The sequence below is a fragment of the Schistocerca serialis genome, chromosome 3, assembly GCF_023864345.2.
Source record: "Schistocerca serialis cubense isolate TAMUIC-IGC-003099 chromosome 3, iqSchSeri2.2, whole genome shotgun sequence".
In the NCBI taxonomy this organism is placed as follows: Eukaryota; Metazoa; Arthropoda; class Insecta; order Orthoptera; family Acrididae; genus Schistocerca; species Schistocerca serialis.
In genome coordinates, this window is record NC_064640.1 from 746,640,839 (window position 1) to 746,660,664 (window position 19,826).

At 40.0% G+C, this 19,826-nt stretch overlaps 1 protein-coding gene across 1 annotated transcript in view; it reads left to right on the top strand.

Moving 5' to 3' along the window:
- The window catches only part of LOC126470597 (apoptotic protease-activating factor 1), a 262,484-nt gene extending 243,114 nt beyond the window's left edge, over positions 1-19,370 (top strand). Inside the window, exons 18-19 of the mRNA XM_050098549.1 lie at positions 1,377-1,640; positions 17,642-19,370. Coding sequence (XP_049954506.1) covers positions 1,377-1,640; positions 17,642-18,043 — 666 coding nt within the window. The 3' untranslated portion in view covers positions 18,044-19,370. The remainder of the gene's footprint in view (positions 1-1,376; positions 1,641-17,641) is intronic.
- Positions 19,371-19,826: the final 456 nt, after the last annotated feature.

Sequence of the window (19,826 nt, forward strand, 5' to 3'; positions counted from 1 at the left end):
CAACCATCTATTTACCGAGTAAAAAACACTAGAATTTATGTGTTTTGAAGGTCAAGCCTTCATCCACAGAATAACCACACAAGATGAAGGCTTGACCTTTGAAACACATAAATTATTTTATTTGTTTTTTTATTTTATTTAATTAATTTTTTTTGTAAGTAGGTGACTGAGCCACAGACATAGTGCATATTTAATTGTTTCTCCATCCTGTTTGAATGCACTGCAAAATTTTTCATACATGCTCAGATTTTTAACATATGCCAGAGATCTCATTCTCTCCTGCTGAGTGTGTCAGTATTAGGTTTCCAGCTTTCATCACTCATCAGAATCTGGTTCAAATTTTCCAAACTGATGTGTGTCAACATTTTATCATGTGACAAAGAATTATGAAGTGTGTCACTAAAGTTCGTTCCATCCAGAGTTCTAAACTTTATATAAATTTTTAATATTGCACATTTTACTTGTCCAGTTGTGATTAAGCATAGCTTTCCTTTTATATGTCCTAAATGTCTTGTTCGTATACAGTAGCAGATCTGCATATTTGTAACATTGTCATTGCAATACCAGGTTTTTTTACACCTACCTCCTTCACTTTTACGTTATTTTCTTCCGTTTCTGTTTTTTTGTTTAAATTATTATTATTATTATTATTATTATTATTATTATTATTATTATTATTATTGTCATCAGCAGCATCATCTCTCCCTACATCAGTTAATTGCTCCTCCAAATTTGACTCTTTCAGTGCCACTGCTAAGATTTTCTATTTTAAGGCACTATTCTCACATGACAAAAGTATATTACGAAAAATGTTAATGTTGTTTAGATTCTACATTATCATAATAATTATCTTTTCATTATTATCATTATTGTGTTATTATTATTATTGTGTATAACTCATTTTCTACACACATTTCAATGTCAAGTATAAAGAGTATCTTTCAAGGTGTCCAGTTAAAAGTAAGAGAGGATTTTAAGGCTCTAATCTTGCCCGGTAAAATAAATACTTTATGTAGTCAGATAGTATGAAGTGCTTCTAACCATCTTTGAGCTGAATACTGTCTAATGATATATAGTTTCCTTCTTTAGTTAGAAGACCTGTGAATATGGAGTGTTTGGGGCTTGCAGTTTAATAAACTGTGTTTTATTTTCCTGATATGCACACACTGCTGATATGCACACAATGAGTGATATAACATTTCTATGAATACAGTCTGTTGAGTTGATCATAGACTGGATTTATCCAACACATGAATATGTTTCCAAAAGATTTTGTTTTAGTCATGTAAAAAATTACTTTTGCTGTAGCTTTTCATTGAGCTGTGCAAGTTGTGTACAATAGTAATGATTATTGATTTTTTTTTTTAAATATCTAGGTTTCAAGAATTGATACCGGGGAATTGGAAGAAGTGATAGTTGGCCAAATACGAGATGCTACAATCACTGGTGCTGATTTCTGCCCTCACCAAGAGATACTGGCTATGGCTGACAAAAACAATTGCTTTCATATCATTTGGCTTACTAATTCTGAAAGGGAACTCTATTCTGAAACAAAAAGAGTATCCAGCCCTCCACATTGCTGTTGTTTCTCACAATGTGGTCAGTTGATAGCGCTTGGGCAAGAAAATGGCAGTATTTATGTAAGTGTTTTGTTCTTCAAAGTCTGATTTTAAAAATGATGAAATGGTCTCACATGTAGTGTATTGACCAACTAGGATATATTCCAGCCTCAGTTCATCTTTTCTGCATGTTATTGTTTCCTTTTTTTCTAGCCAAGCTTCTCTTGATTTCTTTGTTTCCTTGCATTGGAATCCTCCTAAGTTTAATATATTAATTTTTTTCTAAATAATTTTTTCTCTGTTATTTCTGAATCATGAAAAGTAATGGTTTCTGTATGTTTTGTAAACCCTTTAACCCAGGCTGTTATTGATTTCTTTCCCCAGAGATATTTAAATATTTGTTTGAGTAATCTGTTCTCAATTATTTCATAAAGTAACTTAATCTCTTTTTGTCATTGCTACTGATATTCCCTGGATAATGTGATAAATTTCTTCATTATTGCTGATTTTGCAATCATCTCTTCCTTTGCGGTGCCCATTACTAGTGTGTCCAGTCTTGTTGGAATATAATTCATTGTCAAGTATTCACATTCATGTAAATATTCTGGTGAAAGTAGTGTTAATTCCATGTTCCTAGGGATGCCTCTCTTATTTAAGATGTTCTTGGATAAGTCATAAGCTGTTTCCATTTTTCTGATGTGTTAATCTATTTTGAATATTTCTCATTCATTTACCTGTGTTATTTCTCCAAGAAATTTCAACTTTCTAATCTTTCCTATCATGCCTGTTTCTATGTCTGTCCTTTTGATTATGTTTTTTTAATATATTTGTTATTTATTAGATTTACATCTACATCTACATGGCTACTCTGCAAATCACACTTAAGTGCCTGGCAGAGGGCTCATTCAATCACCTTCACAATAATTCTCTATTATTCCACTCGTGAACAATGGACATAAAAAATGAACGCCTGTATCTTTCTGTATGAGCTCTGATTTCCTTTATTTCATTATAATGATCATTTCTCCCTGTGTAGGCCAGCGTCAACAAAATATTTTCCCATTCACAGGAGAAAGTAGGTGACTGAAATTTCGTGAGAAGATCCTGCTGCAATAAGAAATGCCTTTGTTTGAATGATGTCCAACCCAAATCCTGTATCATGTCCATGACACTCTCTCCTCTACTTTTCAATAACACAGAATGTGCTGCCCTTCTTTGAAATTTCTTGATGTACACCATTAATCCTATCCGGTAAGAATCTGACACCGTGCAGCAGTACTCCAAAAGAGGATGGACAAGCATAGTGTAGGCAATCTCTTTAGTAAACCTGTTGCATCTTCTAAATGTTGTGCCAATAAAATGCAGTGTTTGGTTCGCCTTCCCCACAACATTTTCTGTGTATTGCTTCCAGTTTAAGTTGTTCATAATTGTAATTCCTAGGTATTTAGTTGAATTTACTTGTAGGTGCATGCGGTCCACTGGGCCTGATCACATCGTAGTAGTAGTAAGATTTGATTGATTTATTGTGTAACTGAAGTTTAAAGGATTGCTTTTAGCACTCTTGTTGATGACCTCACACTTTGCATTATTTAGGAATTTTTCACCATACAGATATCTTATCTAAACCATTTTGCAATTGGTTTTGATCTTCTGACGGCTTTACCAGATGGTAAACGACAGCATCATCTGCAAACAACCTAAGACGACTGCTCAGATTGTCTTCTGAATTGTTTATATAGACAAGGAACAGCAGAGGGCCTATAACACTACCTTGGGGAATGCCAGAAATTACTTCTGTTTTTCTCAATGACTTTCTGTCAATAACTATTACTAGTGAACTTGCAAGTTTTAGTATCCTTGCCAGCAGAGGGCCTATAACACTACCTTGGGGAATGCCAGAAATTACTTCTGTTTTACTCAATGACTTTCTGTCAATTACTATGAACTGTGATGCCTCTGACAGGAAATTGTTAATCCAGTCACGTAACTGAGATGACATCCCATAAGCATGCAATTTGATTACAAGCCGCTTGTGATGTACAGTGTTAAAAGCCTTTTGGAAATTATAAACACAGAATCAATTTTAAATCCCTTGTAGATAGCATTCAACACTTTGTGTGAGTAAAGAGCTAGTTGTGGTTGACAAGAATGATGTTGTCTAAATCCATGTTGACTATGTGTCAATAGACTGTTCTCTTCGAGGTTATTCATAATGTTCAAACACAATATATGTTCCAAAATCCTGCTGCATATCAACATTAACAATATGGGCCTGTAATTTAGTGGAGTACTCCTATAGCCTTTCATGAATACTGGTGCGACCTGTGCAACTTTCCAGTCTTTGGATATGGCTCTTTCATCGAGCAAGCAGTTTTATGTTATTGATAAATATGGAGCTATTGCGTCAGCATACTCTGAAAGGAACTAGATTGGTATGCAATCGGGACCAGAAAATTACTAGTGAAATTGCAAGTTTTAGTATCCTTGCCAGCAGACATCACAATGGAGGGAGATGAGCTGGTATGGATAGTGCAGTGATGTAGAAACCTGCCATGCAGGGCAATTGCAACACACAGTATGGGCAGACCTGCTGGCAGGGATTTTACCTATGGGTGGCAGTAGGCCAGGTGGGCCGGTGCTTACTTGGAGTTTGACCACCGTGGATTTCACCTAACATACCATGCCATGTGTTGGATCAAGTGCTTAGCATTAGCTTCCCACACCAGCCATGCACTGTGTTCTTTCCATGTTGTCTCTATGTGGGTTCCAACTCTCTGCTCCCCATAGATCGACTTGCATGGTGAATTCATTTCCCTCTCATAGTGTTCTATTCCCCAGCTATTATTGAGCCACTGTCAGCCCATGAAGTATCTGCGTCAACACTTATAGTGAAGTGGCGTTGTCACGCCTGTGTAGATACGTAAGTGGTGACGGAGGACATGTTTATGCCCCTATATTTTCTTTCACCTGTTCCTAATGGTCTCTTGGGTCACTTGCAATGCTGACAGGATCAGTTGCACCTACAGAAGGAGCAGCAGCAAGAACAACAACAGGAAGCACATTCAGGCTCTGATTACTTAGAATGAGGACTTGCTTCACATTCTTGCTTTCCTGGTGGGAAACCAGGCACTCAATGTTCCATTTTCTGCACCACCCAGATGCCGTTTGCCAGTTTCAGTAAGTTAATGGAAACATGGGAAAATTACCTGCACTGGTTCTTGCTGCACTCCCAGGTAAGGCGTATCATTGATCCAGTTGATAAGGCTGCCTTGTTGTTGCCTGGCAGCACAGTTTTATATGAAAGTGGCCAAAATTTGAAGCCCTCTGCTGAGCCTGAGGAACTTCCCTTTATTGGTTGCTTATTCTGTATTTTGCCCAAATTTTGGAATTACGTGAGCTTACATCAGTGGCAAGTGGCAAGTGATGTCCTTTGTGATAACTGACAGGTGTCTCAATTGGGTGTGTATGGTAAACAATCCTCAGTGCCCCACGGGATACCCCAGGCAGACTTGCCTCCCACCAATTTACCATGTGCTGCCCCAATGATGATTCCGGAGGAGTAATGACACAGCACTGCTTGGCCTCACCCATGCAGAGCTCGACAAACTCACACCACTCACAATGTGGTGATTTTTGGGTCCTCAGCATTGTTCTCCTCCTGCTCATTGGGTGAATCAGTAGTTATGCACCAACTGCCATTTGTCACTTGTTCACTATTATTGGCCACACGTAGAGGGTATGCCAACATATAGGTCATTTGGCAACTGTTTCTGACAGTTGACAGGCCATGAGTCAGTCATCGGATGCCCTGGTGTTTTCGTTGGGCTCTTGGGACTTCCTCTGACACCTCTTACGTGTTGCCCCGGAATATTTTGCTGACATTGATAGTAGATGGGTGGCTGGTCAAATTTCAGGTAGACATGGGATTGATGACCAGTGTAATTATCGTAGGTACATACAGGCTCTTGGGATACCCAGAGTTCCATTGGCCGCTCCATCAGGTTTGTCTTATAGCATACAGTGCATTCCCTTGAGACAATTCTCTGCCTCCAGATGTTGAAATGTGGAACAGCAACTTACCTTGTTAGTGACCAATTCACTGTTGGCACAAAATATCTTTGGGCTCAATGGATTTTCTATTTTTATCTTCCAGATCATTGACAAAGTGCATGTAGTGTATCAGTCTGTTCTGTTTCACAACTTGTACTCCATACTTGTGGTCCTACAGCCCACTATTTGAGAATACCTTGGGCCGAGCAGAAATTTTTGAGGCATATGTTTCTCTTAAGCCATCAGCAGACCCCAAATTTTGTCGTCCCTGCCTCATTCCCTCTGCTATGCACAATGAGGTAAAGGCCGAGTTGCAGCATTGGCAAGATGAGGGCATCATTTCTCGTATTTCATTAAGACAGTGGGTTACACCTTTGGTGGTGTTTCAGAAGCCTGACAGTGCCATACACCTTTGTGGTGATTTTAAACAGACAGTCAACATCCAGTGTGTCACAGATCTGAATCCCATTCCGCGGCAGGCGTAGTTATTGACAGTGTTGTTAAAGGACCAGTATTTTTCCCATCAACTTGCACAATGCTTACCTGCGGTTGTCATTGGATGTGATTTCTTAGACTTTCCTGGTCCTCAACACCCCATTTGGGCTTTACCAGTTTAATCACTTGCCTTTTGGAATCTCATCTGTGTCAGGAATTTACCAGTGGTATTTGAAGTAGTTGATTCAGGACATTTCCTGTTGTGTCAGTTACCTTGATGACATCTGGGTCATGGGCCCTACTTGGGAGGAGCATTTACAAAGCCTTCAGTCAGTTTTCCAATGCATCCTGAAGGATGGTCTTCATTGCAAACTGGAGAAGTGCAGTTTTTTTCTCCCTGAAGGTGCATTTTTTGGGTCATGTGCTTAGTAAAGATGGTCTCATCCCCAAATATGACAACATCACGGCTGTTGTCCACCTACTGGCACCCAAGGACCTAAAGGAGCTCCAGTATTTTTTGGGTAAGATTTTATATTATGGTCAGTTCATTCCTCCAGCCATGCACATCTGCCAGCCTCTTAACTGGTTTCCCCAGAAGGGCACTAAGTGTGACTGGTCTGCAGATTGTCAATGGGATTTACAGTCTGTCTCTTAACTGGTTTCACCAGAAGGTTGTTAAGTTCATTCGATCTGTGGATAGTCAACAGGCTTTCCAGTCTCTGAAGCCATTTTGCTCTGCTTCCTACCAGGCTTCCATCAACCTTTGCCTGTGATGTGTCCCAGTGTGACATTGGTGCCATCCTGCCCATCAGAACCTGGACAACACTAAACAGCATATCACTTACCCATCAAAGACGCTTTCCACTGTGCAGCATAATTATTCACAGGTGGAAAAGGAGGTGCTAGCTATTATTTTTGAGGTTAAAAAGTTCCATGGCTTCCTGTATGGGATGAGGTTCCTCCTCACTAGAGATGGGCAAACTTGTTCATCCTTGGGAACTAATTCACTAGTGATAGCTCTTTTTTGGGAACTATTCATTTTTACTCATTCACCATTCATTTGTGCTTGGTGTATGGTTCTTAAGAAAAATTGAAAATTAGTAGACTAGGTGACTGAAGATGGAAAGCACCAAGAGGGAGCACCTTGCCTCCCCCCCTGGAGTACAATGTTTTTATTCATAACAGAATTCTCACACACTTGTAATTTTCTTGATTCTACAAAACCTCTCTTTAGCCCACTCTAGCATCATGTGGCTGATCGCAGTGAAATAATATAACGTGGCACACAAAAAAACTGGCCCTGAGTACAGGCTGCTAGCCAATTACACACAATTTGTTGCCCGCTATGAGCAGAGTAGATAAACATGTAATAATTAGGCAGTAAAGAAATAACAAATAAGCTAATGCAAACATCTTCGAAACAATAGATGACAATTGGTGGGCGACAATGAGCAGTCTGGTGCTTGGGGCCAATTTTTTGTGCACCACCCAGTACCACTGAAATGATATTGTAGAAGTTATCATATTCTCTCTACAAAATGTGACACCCGACACTCGATTATGGAATGCGGGCATCATTCAATTGTAAGTTTGCCTGCGTTCCATAACAATGAACATGCTCTCTTACCTTGGATCAAAAAAAGATGGAAAATGGCCACTTTTGTGTGCCATGCCGCCTTCCTTTGTATGTGTAATAACAAAAAAATCTTGTCTTTTTACAAGTATTTCTTCTGCTGTTTATCAAAATAGTGAAGCAAGCTGATATACCATTTTGTTACCTGAAAATATGTATGTATTACATTTCATGTAATTTTTATGTAATTTATGTAATTATAAAATACATTTTAATCACCGGACATGGATGCTGAATAGAATACAAAAAGAACCAGAAGTTCAGAGTTCAAAACTGTTTGAATTAGATCTAGAATGGGCGTGCGCAGTGAACGAAACGAATAACAACTCAATACTGAACTAACTATGAGCAGTCGGCAGTGGAATTGTGATGTTTGGCCACACGAAAAAGGATGAGTGGCCAAGTGAGACTGAGACTGAGACTGAGACAGACAGACGAGAATGGGACCAATGCTAGAACGAGACCAGCCGATGTGCTGTTGTGGGAACGAGACTGACCATTTCCTGTTTCCAGGAGTTATAAGTAGAAATCCACGACCGAGACTGAAACAGACTGGAACAGGACTGAGGCTGGAACGAGACTGGCTGATGTACCATTGCAGGAATGAGTCTGACCATTTCCCGTTCCTGGGAACTATAAGTGGAAAGCCACAACTGAAGTGAACTATGAAGGACCGTTCCTTAGAATTCATTCCTCGCACGTTCCATTCATCTTGATGAACCGTTTCTTTGGACCCGTTAGTTCACAAATGACCCACCTCTACTCCTCACCACTGACCACAAGCCATAGCCCTAGTTCCAAGCTGCTGAATAGGACTACCAATGTTTTACAGCAGTGGGCCATCTTTCTCAGTAACTACTGTTGCTGTGTGCCAGTGCTGGTGCACTATTACAGCTATTGGTGGGGCCCAGTCTGGAGTTTGATCGACAGGAGGTTTTTGTGTTCATGTTGGATGATGTGTAGTAGCAAGCCCTGTTGGACTTTCCACTGATTGCATGTGAAGTAGAGAACACCATGGCCACTGACCTGCTTTTCTGGAATATCATTTCGGCAGTCCACTTGAGTTGGCCAGAGTGCATCTCTTCATGTGCTGATCAGGTGTTGCATGCATTTTTCCTCCTATGTGATCAGCTCAGTGGTGTTCAGGGGCTTCTCGTGCTTGCCACAGAGGGAGGAATGCTGTCATGTGGTTATTTCCTTGGCATTGCACCCTCATATGAAGGCATCAGCACAATGTCACGTCCACTGGCTGGCAGTCAACTGTGACAACAAATATGTTGTGCATTCTTGCAGGGCATGTGCACAGAAGTATGCTACACTGCCATGCCAGTTCTCTACTGGGTCAGTCTCAAAGCAGTCTTGGGGCAGGGTGCACATCGATTTCACTGGCCCCTTTTTGGGCAGCACGTGATTGTTGGTGACCGATGGGTTGTTGAATTTCCCATTCAATGCCAATGGTCCTCCACATAATCATCTGGCATGCTGTGTGCATTGTCAGTTATTTTTGCCATTCATGGATACCCCAGGATTCTGGTATCCAACAGTGGTCAGCAATTCATGTCACTGGAATTTGAGGACATTTGCATTTGCAGTGATATCCACCATCTGACTACCACCCGGTTTCACCCAGCTTCTAAGCCGGAGGTGGAGTGCTTGTTGTATACATTGAAGACCTGAATGAAGTCTGTGTCCCCACTTCCCATGGCGATTTGCTGTTGAGCTTTCTGGCTACATATCAGGTGATTCTATGAACCAAATTACAAATTGTTCCGTGGTATCAGGAAGGGCATGTTATCCACATGTTGCTATCAGGGCAGTAAAGCCTTGTAATAGCAAAAGTCATCCAAGCTCACAATTATAAAGAATTTCTTCCATTATCTTGTACCATCCCAAAATAATGATGCCATAGATCAGTTCAGTGTCTAGTCCTAAAACTGCTTATTGATCAGAGAATACCTATTTCCATCAAAACTGCAGAGGCATCAAGGATATGTGAACATATTTATAAGTAACATAGCATTGTTCAGGTCAACTTCTGCAAGTTTTGGGAGATGTGGAAGTGGTTATGGGTCCAGATGCCCCTCCCTCCAATAATTTTGGTAACTCCATGCCCTCATCATCAGGGTAAAGGAGATGCTACATGCTACTAGGTTGGAGTCTCTTAATGCAGTTGCTTCCAGGTGTATGAGAAATGAAACATGGATGACTTCTCAGATAGCCTAGAATTTGTCTAAGTTTCTTCTAGGTGTGATAACCTTTGTTTATATACAGCAACTAGTTGTCACCTACTGTCATATGACATAAGAAAACTTTTTACAACGCCAGATAGCTTGCTGTTTATTGTGCAAATTAAGCTGCTTGTAGCTTTGAATCATTGCCACAAGACACAAATTAAATGAAGACATTCTGATTACATATTTCTCCAACTTCCAATTTGCAGAAAAAAGTGAAGGGACTTCCATCGGGTGTGCCTGGCATATTATTTAGTCACTGGCAGCAATAGAGATACAATAAGAAGACTTCTGTCTTATGAATGTGGGATGATTTCAAAGTGCTTTTGAAAGTGACTCAGTTGACTGAATGACCTGACATTTGGAGATGGCTGTGGTCAACAAATTCAAACACAGAAAGATATATGTTGATACTGATATTCATCAACAGCCATTACCAGAGGAAATGCATTTTATGTTTAAAGAAGGCTGAAGAAAATGCTCATTACATATACTAGCTCATTCGTCATACTGTTAGGACTGGATTGGTAGTCATCTAAGATATTACGCAAAAGTCATCCTTTTGTAAATACTTACATTTAGTGGATCAACTGAACTGGGGATCAATTTTCAAGTGGATGGTTTTATATCAGCAGATTAAAATTAGTATTAACATCATAACTGGTGCACTTACATAACTGTAGCTATTGGATACAATGATGAATGTTTATCATGCATCTGGGTCTTCCCTATGATACTCATTCAAGAAAATAAAGAAATTTAGAGGTGTGGGTAAAATAATGGTGTGCATTCTGTTCATTGCATGTATACATATCAATAAAGTCATACTCATAGGAGGTACAACAGTAACTACAGATTGGTACATTGGAATATGCCTCCCAAAACTTTGATAAGAAGTTGGTAAATTCAAGTCTTTTCGGAATCTTGTTCCACTTGGACAACATGTTTCAAATAGAATAAAGCTCAACTATTTCTTTAACAGTCCTGAACTGCATCAATTCCTCATCAGTCGTACAGCCTAGCCCCAGTTCACTACCATTGGTTAAGAGCTGCAGGCACACATTGTGAAGCGTTCATCCATCAGCAGTCCTTGCAATGGGTGCTACAATTAGTTGAGCAACATGAGCTGGCACCAAGCTGTGGATGTGGTCTTCCAGCCATAACTTGAAGCAAGGGAAGTCTTCCAATGCAGAAAAATTTGAATAATCTATCTCTGATTCCCTTCAGGCTGTGACCCCTTGCACATTCTTGTCCCCCTTTGGCAGGAGTGGGATATTAGGGTTACAGTAGTCTGTAGTTTATCTATAGTTTATGGGATTCTCCCTTGGACAGGTGGTGTGCCATAATGGGGGCCTTTAAACTGAGGAAGGGTGCATCATATCATCAGATATCTTTAAAGGCCTTTGCAAAATAAATAAATAAATAAGTTTGAAACAAACATAAGTTGATCTAAACATCTGAAATAAGATAATTAGTCTGTTGTTATCACATTATAGTATTTGATCCAGCGACTTACCATCTTGCAGATAAGGTAGCTTACATAAATTTAACTTAATTCTTTTTATTACTATCTCACATGAAAATGATGTATTTGGGTGACAAACATAATGAGTCGTCACACTACAAAATATTGACGCCATACTTGGGTTACATCTGCACTTAGTACATAAGAAAAAAATATTAATAAATAGGTTAATAAATAGGAAAGCTTTGCAACATCATCCATCTATTGGGCAGTTAAAGATAGTAGTTGAACATGCTTTCACATCCAACATTCCATTAATACACAAAATTGTAAGTTCTTGAAATAGCAAGTAGAAGATTCTCTGTGTGGTAAAGTGTTGGAAACATAGTTGAATGTCACAACTTATTTTGCAGCTATACAATTTTTGCTAAAATAATTTCACTGAGTGTTTGTAATCGTAAAGTAATAATATTTATATGAAGCAGGCCCACCCACTGTAGTGACCACATCTAATAGCACTGGTCCAATAAACTTAGTTTGGTTTTGTTCTCTAGGTATGAAGTGTAAATCATGCCACAAAACTAAAATACCTACATTATACTATATAAACAGCTCATACAGTAAACACTGGGATAATGTCATGGCTTTTTCTGACAACCACAACATGTAATGCTGCGCCTATTAGTGAGAGTGGGGGAATATTCTCATTGTAACTGGCTCTCAATAATCATCTATAATCATTAACCAGAGAAGGAAATAAAGAGTTTTTGTCAGCAAACATATCATACAATGGCCAAAATTATCAAGGAGCTATCATACACTATGTGATCAAAAGTATCCGAACACCTGGCTGAAAATGACTTGAAAGTTTGTGGTGCCATCCATCGGTCGTGCTGGAATTCAGTATGGTGTTGGCCCACCCTTAGCCTTGATGACAGCTTCCATTCTTGCAGGCATACATTCAATCAGGTGCTGGAAGGTTTCTTAGGGAATGGCAATCCATTCTTCACGGAGTGCTGCATTGAGGAGAGGTAGCAATGTCAGTCAGTGGGGCCTGGTCCAAAAGCAGCGTTCCAAAACATCCCAAAGGTGTTCTATAGGATTCAGGTCAGGACCGTGTGCAGGCTAGACCACTACAGGGAAGTTATTGTCATGTAACCACTCCGCCATAGGCCGTGAATTATGAACAGGTGCTCGATCGTGTTGAAAGATGCAATCGCCATCCCTGAACTGCTCTTCACCATTGGAAAGCAAGAAGGTGCTTAAAACAGTGTAGGCCTGTGATGTGATAGTGCCATGCAGAACACCAAAGGGTGCAAGCCCACTCCATGAAAAACATGACCACATCATAACACCACCACCTCTGAATTGTACTGTGGGCACTACACACGCTGGAAGATGTCGTTCACCAGGCATTCGCCATACCCACACCTTGTCATCGGATCCCCACATTGTGTACTGTGATTCGTCACTCCACACAACATTTTTCCACTGTTCAAAAATTGTTCAAATGGCTCTGAGCACTATGGGACTTAACTGCTGAGGTCATCAGTCCCCTAGAACTTAGAACTATTTACACCTAACTAACCTAAGGACATCACACACATCCATGCCCAAGACAGGATTCGAACCTGTGACCATAGCGGTCGCGTGGTTCCAGACTGTAGCTCCTAGAACTGCTCGGCCACTCCAGCTGGCTTTCCACTGTTCAATCATCCAATGTTTATGCTCCTTACACTAAGCGAGGCATTGTTTGGCATTTACTGGCGTGATGTGTGGCTTATGAGTGGCCCATTGAACCACGAAATCCAAGTTTTCTCACCTCCCCCCTAACTATCATAGTACTTGCAGTGGATCCTGATGCAGTTTGGAAGTCCTGTGTGATGGTCTGCAGAGGTGTCTGCCTATTAAACATTATGACCCTCTTCTTCAACTGTCGACAATCTCTGTCAGTCAACAGACGAGGTCGGTCTGTACGCTTTTGTGCTGTATGTGTCCCTTCGAGTTTCCACTTCACTATCACATCGGAAACAGTGGACCTAGGGGTGTTTAGGAGTGTGGAAATCTCACATACAGACGTGTGATACCCAAGCACCTAACCACTTTTGAAGTCTGAGGGTTCCACCGAGTGCCCCATTCTGCTCTCTCACAATGTCTAATGACTACTGAGGTCACTGATATGGAGTACCTGGCAGTAGGTGGCAGCACAATGCACCTAATATGAAAAATGTATGTTTTTGGGGGGTGTCCAGATACTTTTAATTAAATAGTGTATTGTACATGACACACAATGACGAACAGAGGTAGGGTTAAGTCTTACATCTAGGTATAGCGTTATGTGACCCATTTTTGGGTAGTCTTCATTTACACTAAACACTGGCCAGCTCAATTATTGTCCAATTAGGAAATTTCATAGTACATTCAAGGCAATTAGATACATAGATGTTTGTATTTAATGTGCCATGTCCTATACGAAATGACTTAGCATTATTGTTCGTCTTCTCTATGGCTCAACGTAGGACATTACTAAAAAGCAAGTGGTGGATGCTGCAGTATCTGCCTGCATTATAGGAGGCCATTATAATGGTGGTTATTCAATTTGATTGTCTGTGTCCTCTATCATGAATTTTGTATACATCAAAAATATTTCAAAATTTGCAGTTTACATCCATTACATCTTTTAAGTGGGCATCAAATGTCCTGAGAAATACCCAAGTTTAATAGATCGTAAGTGACCTACTGTAGGCATATATTTTGGTGAGTCTAATGCATTTATTATGATCAGCCTTGTGCTGCCTCCTGAAAAACATGAAAAATTTGAGATGCTGCTTGAAACTGGATCCTTAGCTACCTGAATAGAATTTGTGATGTCAGAAACTGCAAAACCCACCAGGACAGCCATGCATGTTGGGGATTCAGGCAGGTGCACCAGTTCCAGATGGAATCCATCTGGCGGATTAATGATGAGGGCTGGTGTGCTGGGCAGCCTGGATGAGCCTTTTAGGCAGTTTCCCACATCCAACTAGGTGAATACAGCTGGTACCCATGTCTTACCTCAGTTACACAATTCACAAACACTTAGAAAACGTTCACACACTTTCACATGGACATCACTACATGCAGGCCACTAGAGTACACAGATTCTGTCTCGGGGGAAAGGAAAAGTTACACTAAGGGATCCAGCCACCCTCTAACATTAACAATGACAAATTTGATAATGACCATGCCAACCCCACATAGGTATGGATAAAGGCAAATGAAGAAGAAGAAGAAACTTCCAAAATTACAGGAAGTCTTTAACATAGCAGGTCAGTTATACAAAGTACAATATATGGTGTCCCATATAGCTCTGTTTTCACATTGTACATTGATAACCTTCCAGAACAAACAACTAAGGATGGTTCACTTTTATATGCAGATGCCACAAATATAGTGATAACTAGTGGAGAGAGGGCAGACTCTGAGACAGTCAATAAAGACACTTCTGTTATAAATTCAAGGTTTGAGACAAACAGACTAGTAATTGACATTCTGTAAACTATGTGTGTAATCTTCCATGTGAAATTGAATGTTACCCATTGTTATGAAGGTATACTTCTTGGTAGAAACATAATTTTTAATGTACAGAATACCAAATTTCTTGGACTGTCCACCAATAACACTCTAAACTAGAGCCACATATGAATGTATTATCAAAAAACTCTGCAAAACCTGTTCTTATTCAGATAATAAGAGATAGCCAGCAGGAAATTACAACACCAAACAACAAATTGTTCCAACCTGATGCACACTGGGTGCAAAGGAAATATTTTGTTCAGCCAACAGCCATGATGTTCCCTCAGTTAGTTGCTACAATACTTCATACAGGAACACTTAAAGTAGTGTTATTGAGATGCAGCACATGGAGAGCAGTGGCAGCTGTGGGTGATGGTGGAGCAGGACACAGAGGTTGGCACTATGTATGGGCAGCTGGGGTTTACAAGCATGAGTAACCCATGTGACAGGGGAATGAGAGAGTGGGGAAAGGTGGCTGTACAGCATCCAGGCATAAGCTGGCCTTCAGTGTTGAATGTAGAACCATGAGATGGAGCAGGCACATATACATGGTTAGCTGCACCAAAATGTGGGCAGCACAGATGTCACAGCTTGACGAGCAACACACAGCATGGAAAACTCTACTGTTTCGCTGTCCAGCAGGCCATGTAGTAGTGAGGTGAGCAGGCTCAGCTATGCAGCAGCAGATGGGGTGGTGCCAGTGAGCAATGAGCTCCCAGATTTCTTTCTGTGTGGCAAGCACCAGTGAGGCCATAGTAGCAGCACTTGTGCCAACAGCAGGGCCATGCTTGCACGTACCAAGCAAATAGGCCATGCAGCACAATGTGTTATGCTTGTGACATTGCAGCCTGCCTGTGCTCTGTGTTACTGAGCATGGTAGGGCCAGAAGGCAGCATCTGGGCGAAGATGTCTGGGCATGGCTGCTGCAGTGGATGACTGTAGAACAGGGCTTCCCAACATGTGGTCCACGGACCCCTTAGGGGTCTGCCGGCTCTTTCTAGGGGGTCTGCGGCCACCATTCACCAAATCATGTAAAATAATGAGTAAAATTATTGAATAAAAATGTGAAAATCAAATTCATCACTATTTTTTTCGTGTGAAAAAAATGTGTACTTCTACTTCGGGTCATATTCCCAAGCAGCCTTTGCGGTTCCTAAGTAAGACCGCATACACAGTTTAGTGCCGGAGAATGCGGCTTCTCTGATCGACTGTTTCGCAACAATACGGTGGTTGTTTGTGCGCTGGCTCACGGCGGCAGATGCGCTGAAACCTTTTACGCATGCGCGGAGTGAGCTTTGTCGACCAATCACAGCACTTGCTGGCACGTATGCGGCCCCAGGCATCATTAAGTGTTAAACTTGCTGTGTCAGTGCACTCCCTATTTCATAAGTCGATTTTTGACCTTCAAGTTGTTTTCATTCATCTCTAAACCAAAGACTATTGATACTTCGGGGGGGGGGGGGGGGGGGTCATTGGGAACAGACTAGGGGTCCTTCACAGATTTTCGACCGAAGAAGGGGTCCACCAGCTGAAAAGGTTGGGAAGCCTTGCCGTAGAACATCTCACGGTTCCTGTCTCCAGTTGTTGTTACTAGGTGATGAGAGCAAAAGGCATCTGCCATAGCAAACAAGCTCACACTCCATAGTGTCAATGGACAAATGCTGGGGATGGACAAGTCACTCGCATAACTACTCCATCTCCGACAGTGACAACACATATACTGTGGCACCAGCCATGAAAATACAGATTATTTCTCGATCTTAAGTTGGGTCGGATCCCAATTCCAGCATCAGGTGTTCAGGTGGGTGAGGGAGGGTACGGTAGATATTTTCTCAGGAAGACAGACAGACTTGTTGAATACACTGACTGAGGGTTCGCAATACATGTGGCACAACCAGGGATGGTATCACAGTCAGAAGGGCCACATAGCTGAATTAGGTAGGCAGAGTGCAGGAGCATGTTGCCAGGCAGCGAGACAGTAGCAGAGTATGTGTCCATTCCAGAATTAGCACTTTGTTACTGTCTAACGAGGGCCTACATAATTTCCTCCCACACTCCCACTGGTCGAGAACTGCAGGAAAAGATCACTAAGTATTCATCCATCAGCAGTCCTCACTGTAGGTACTATGCTTAGCCCAGTGACATGGGCTGGCACCAAGCTATGGAAGCGGTTTTCCTGCCAAGTAATAACTCTTAACCTGAAGTAAGGACAGTCTTCCGGTTCATAAAATTTTGTATAAACTATCTCCAATTCCATTCAGACATTAAGCATCTGCACAAAAAATAACTTTTGAAATATTAAGTTTTCAGAAAAAGTAAAGCATTTCCTTAGAAGAGGAAAATGAGGGCTTTCAAATAAACCATGTCAGTCTTAAAACAAACCATTTTTAGCAAGATTAAATTTTAATGAGCTCATGGTTTACAGATATCATATTATGAATGTAGCTTTAAAATGTTTCCATATGAACTAAATATAATGTTGTCATCATCAATTGGTGAACTATATTATGACTAATAAAATTCAGCATGGTACAGTGTGAATAAGAAATTAATTATTTTATGTAATTATGGGGTATGCACAACTATTAAAAAGTGATGAGAAAAGTAAGAATAAAAATAACATTAGCATCAGGAGTGGTGTAAGAACAAGTAGGATAAGCTCACCTTTCTCTGTCACAAGTACTAATAATGCTGTGGTTTCTTCTTCCAACAGATTTGGAATGTTACCAAAAATTCCATTCACTGTGAACTTAGTCATCACCGTAGCCGAGTTAAGGATATTACATTTGCACCAGGGGTTCCCGATGGTGCCCTCCTTGTCAGTGTTGCGGAAACTGTGGCATGGTGGAGTGCAGCACAGGCACACAAGTGCCGTCCCAACCGAGGTCGTCGCAGGCAGAGCCAACCTCCTTTTAACTTATCGCTTCTCCCTGTGGAACCAACTCTTGCAGACGTTTGGATGACCAAAATTTCTCACACAGGAAATTGCTATCTTCTTGGTTGTTTGAAACTTGCAGGTGCTGATGCTGGACAGATTGTTTGTTCTCCTGACTTCTCACAATTTGCTACTGTGGATTCTGCGGGCTTCATTTATTTACTTGGTGTGATAAACTAGAGGCCAAAAAATGTGTGTCATATATTTTCCTGTTAGTGATGTATTGTTGTGATGTAAAATTGTACAGTTCCTTTTTCTTTCCCACTTTTCTGTGCTTTCACAGTGTGAAGAGGAACTCAGGGAAAGTCATTTCTTTTCTGGTCTCTCGTTTTAGTGTCCATCTTCCTTTTAAATTGTAACTCAATCATGGGACTGAATAGTCTGATTGTGAGATGATCCTTTCCTAATTTGATGGCGAGAATAGGCAGTTAATGTGTCTGTTAGTAAACAAAGAAAATTTTTATAAGGTTATTTTATAGTGTTATTTCATATTGTATATTATAATTGTTTAGTAAATTTTTATAAGCTTATTTTATAGTGTTGTTTCATGGTATGTATTATAATTGGGTAATACATGTTCGGATGCTCAGAATGTGTGTGTGTGACCAGAGTTGAACTCGGTGTTTTAAACAGGCATCTCAATGGTGTGATGATGTGACAATAACTCTTTTCTGTCACTAATTATGGTGTTCAGTATTCAGATGTAGTTTTTCAGTTAAACATCAATACCTGTTATGCATTTATGACATATGTCATTAAGAGCTGGGTCTGAGTGCAATGATTTGATTTTGCTAAGGTTCAGTTTTAAGCATAGGAAGTCGTACTTTTACTACCCTATTGCCTATGGGCTGCATAAGGGAACTGCTGGTGAAAGTGAAGCTGTAATCCATAATTTTGTAATTCATTTGGTGCTATTTCATTTTTGTATTATTATTATTATTATTATTATTACTACTACTACTACTACTGCTATTATATTTTGTCTTCAAATAATGGAGTTGTGAAAAAACAGTTACATGAGTGGAAAACACACACACACACACACACACACACACACACACACACACACACACACACCACCACCACCGCCACCACCACTGTATTGTATTTCATAATTTAATTTCAGACTGTGATATTGGTTTGCACGTGTTACCCTTTTGATTTTTTATAGTTTGGTATGTGAATGAATTGCTTTAGTTTTTAACTAATGATTTTCTTGGAGAATATTAGTTAAAAGTCAACTGTATTGCTCAATCTTTTCACACAGATTATATTTATGAATGGTATGTGACATTACAATACTGTGTACAGTATAAATCTGAAAATGGGGATACTATCATGCATAGATTAATTGTACTGATTTATGTTTAGGAAGAAATTACTTTGTTGTGGGATTTATGTGTTGTTTGTTTCAAATTTTTTTATGTTTTTGATTTTTCATTAAATATACTTAACAGGAATGCACATGTGTACAGCAAGGAACACACATTTTTGTCTCTAAAATTGAAACATTGTTCTGAAAATTTCTGAACTGATCCCTCAGTCCAACTAAAATGCAACTACTCAGTTCTATTGCATCAGACATTTCTAGCACTGTGTTGATGTTGAAGTATGAGTGTTACAAATTATACGAGCACATACTTAAGAGGCATCAAAATTGAAACTGTGAAGTCATGGCATTAGTAAAATATAATAATAAAAAATAGCATCAACAAACTTTGAGCTCAGTGGTGGCTGATGCCTAAAATGAATGGGGGCTCACTACTTTTACTGCATTATGCAGTTGAATTTTCTAAATTACTTAAAATATTTCTGTAGCTATAAAGTTATCTTAAAATGGACCTGACTACATTCATGGGGCTGAATCTCTTGTAGAGGTATATTTATGTAGAAAGTCCATCCTCCATTCCTCTTTTTTTTTTTTTTTTTTTTTTTTGTGCATCTGTCTATGACTCTCTCATTG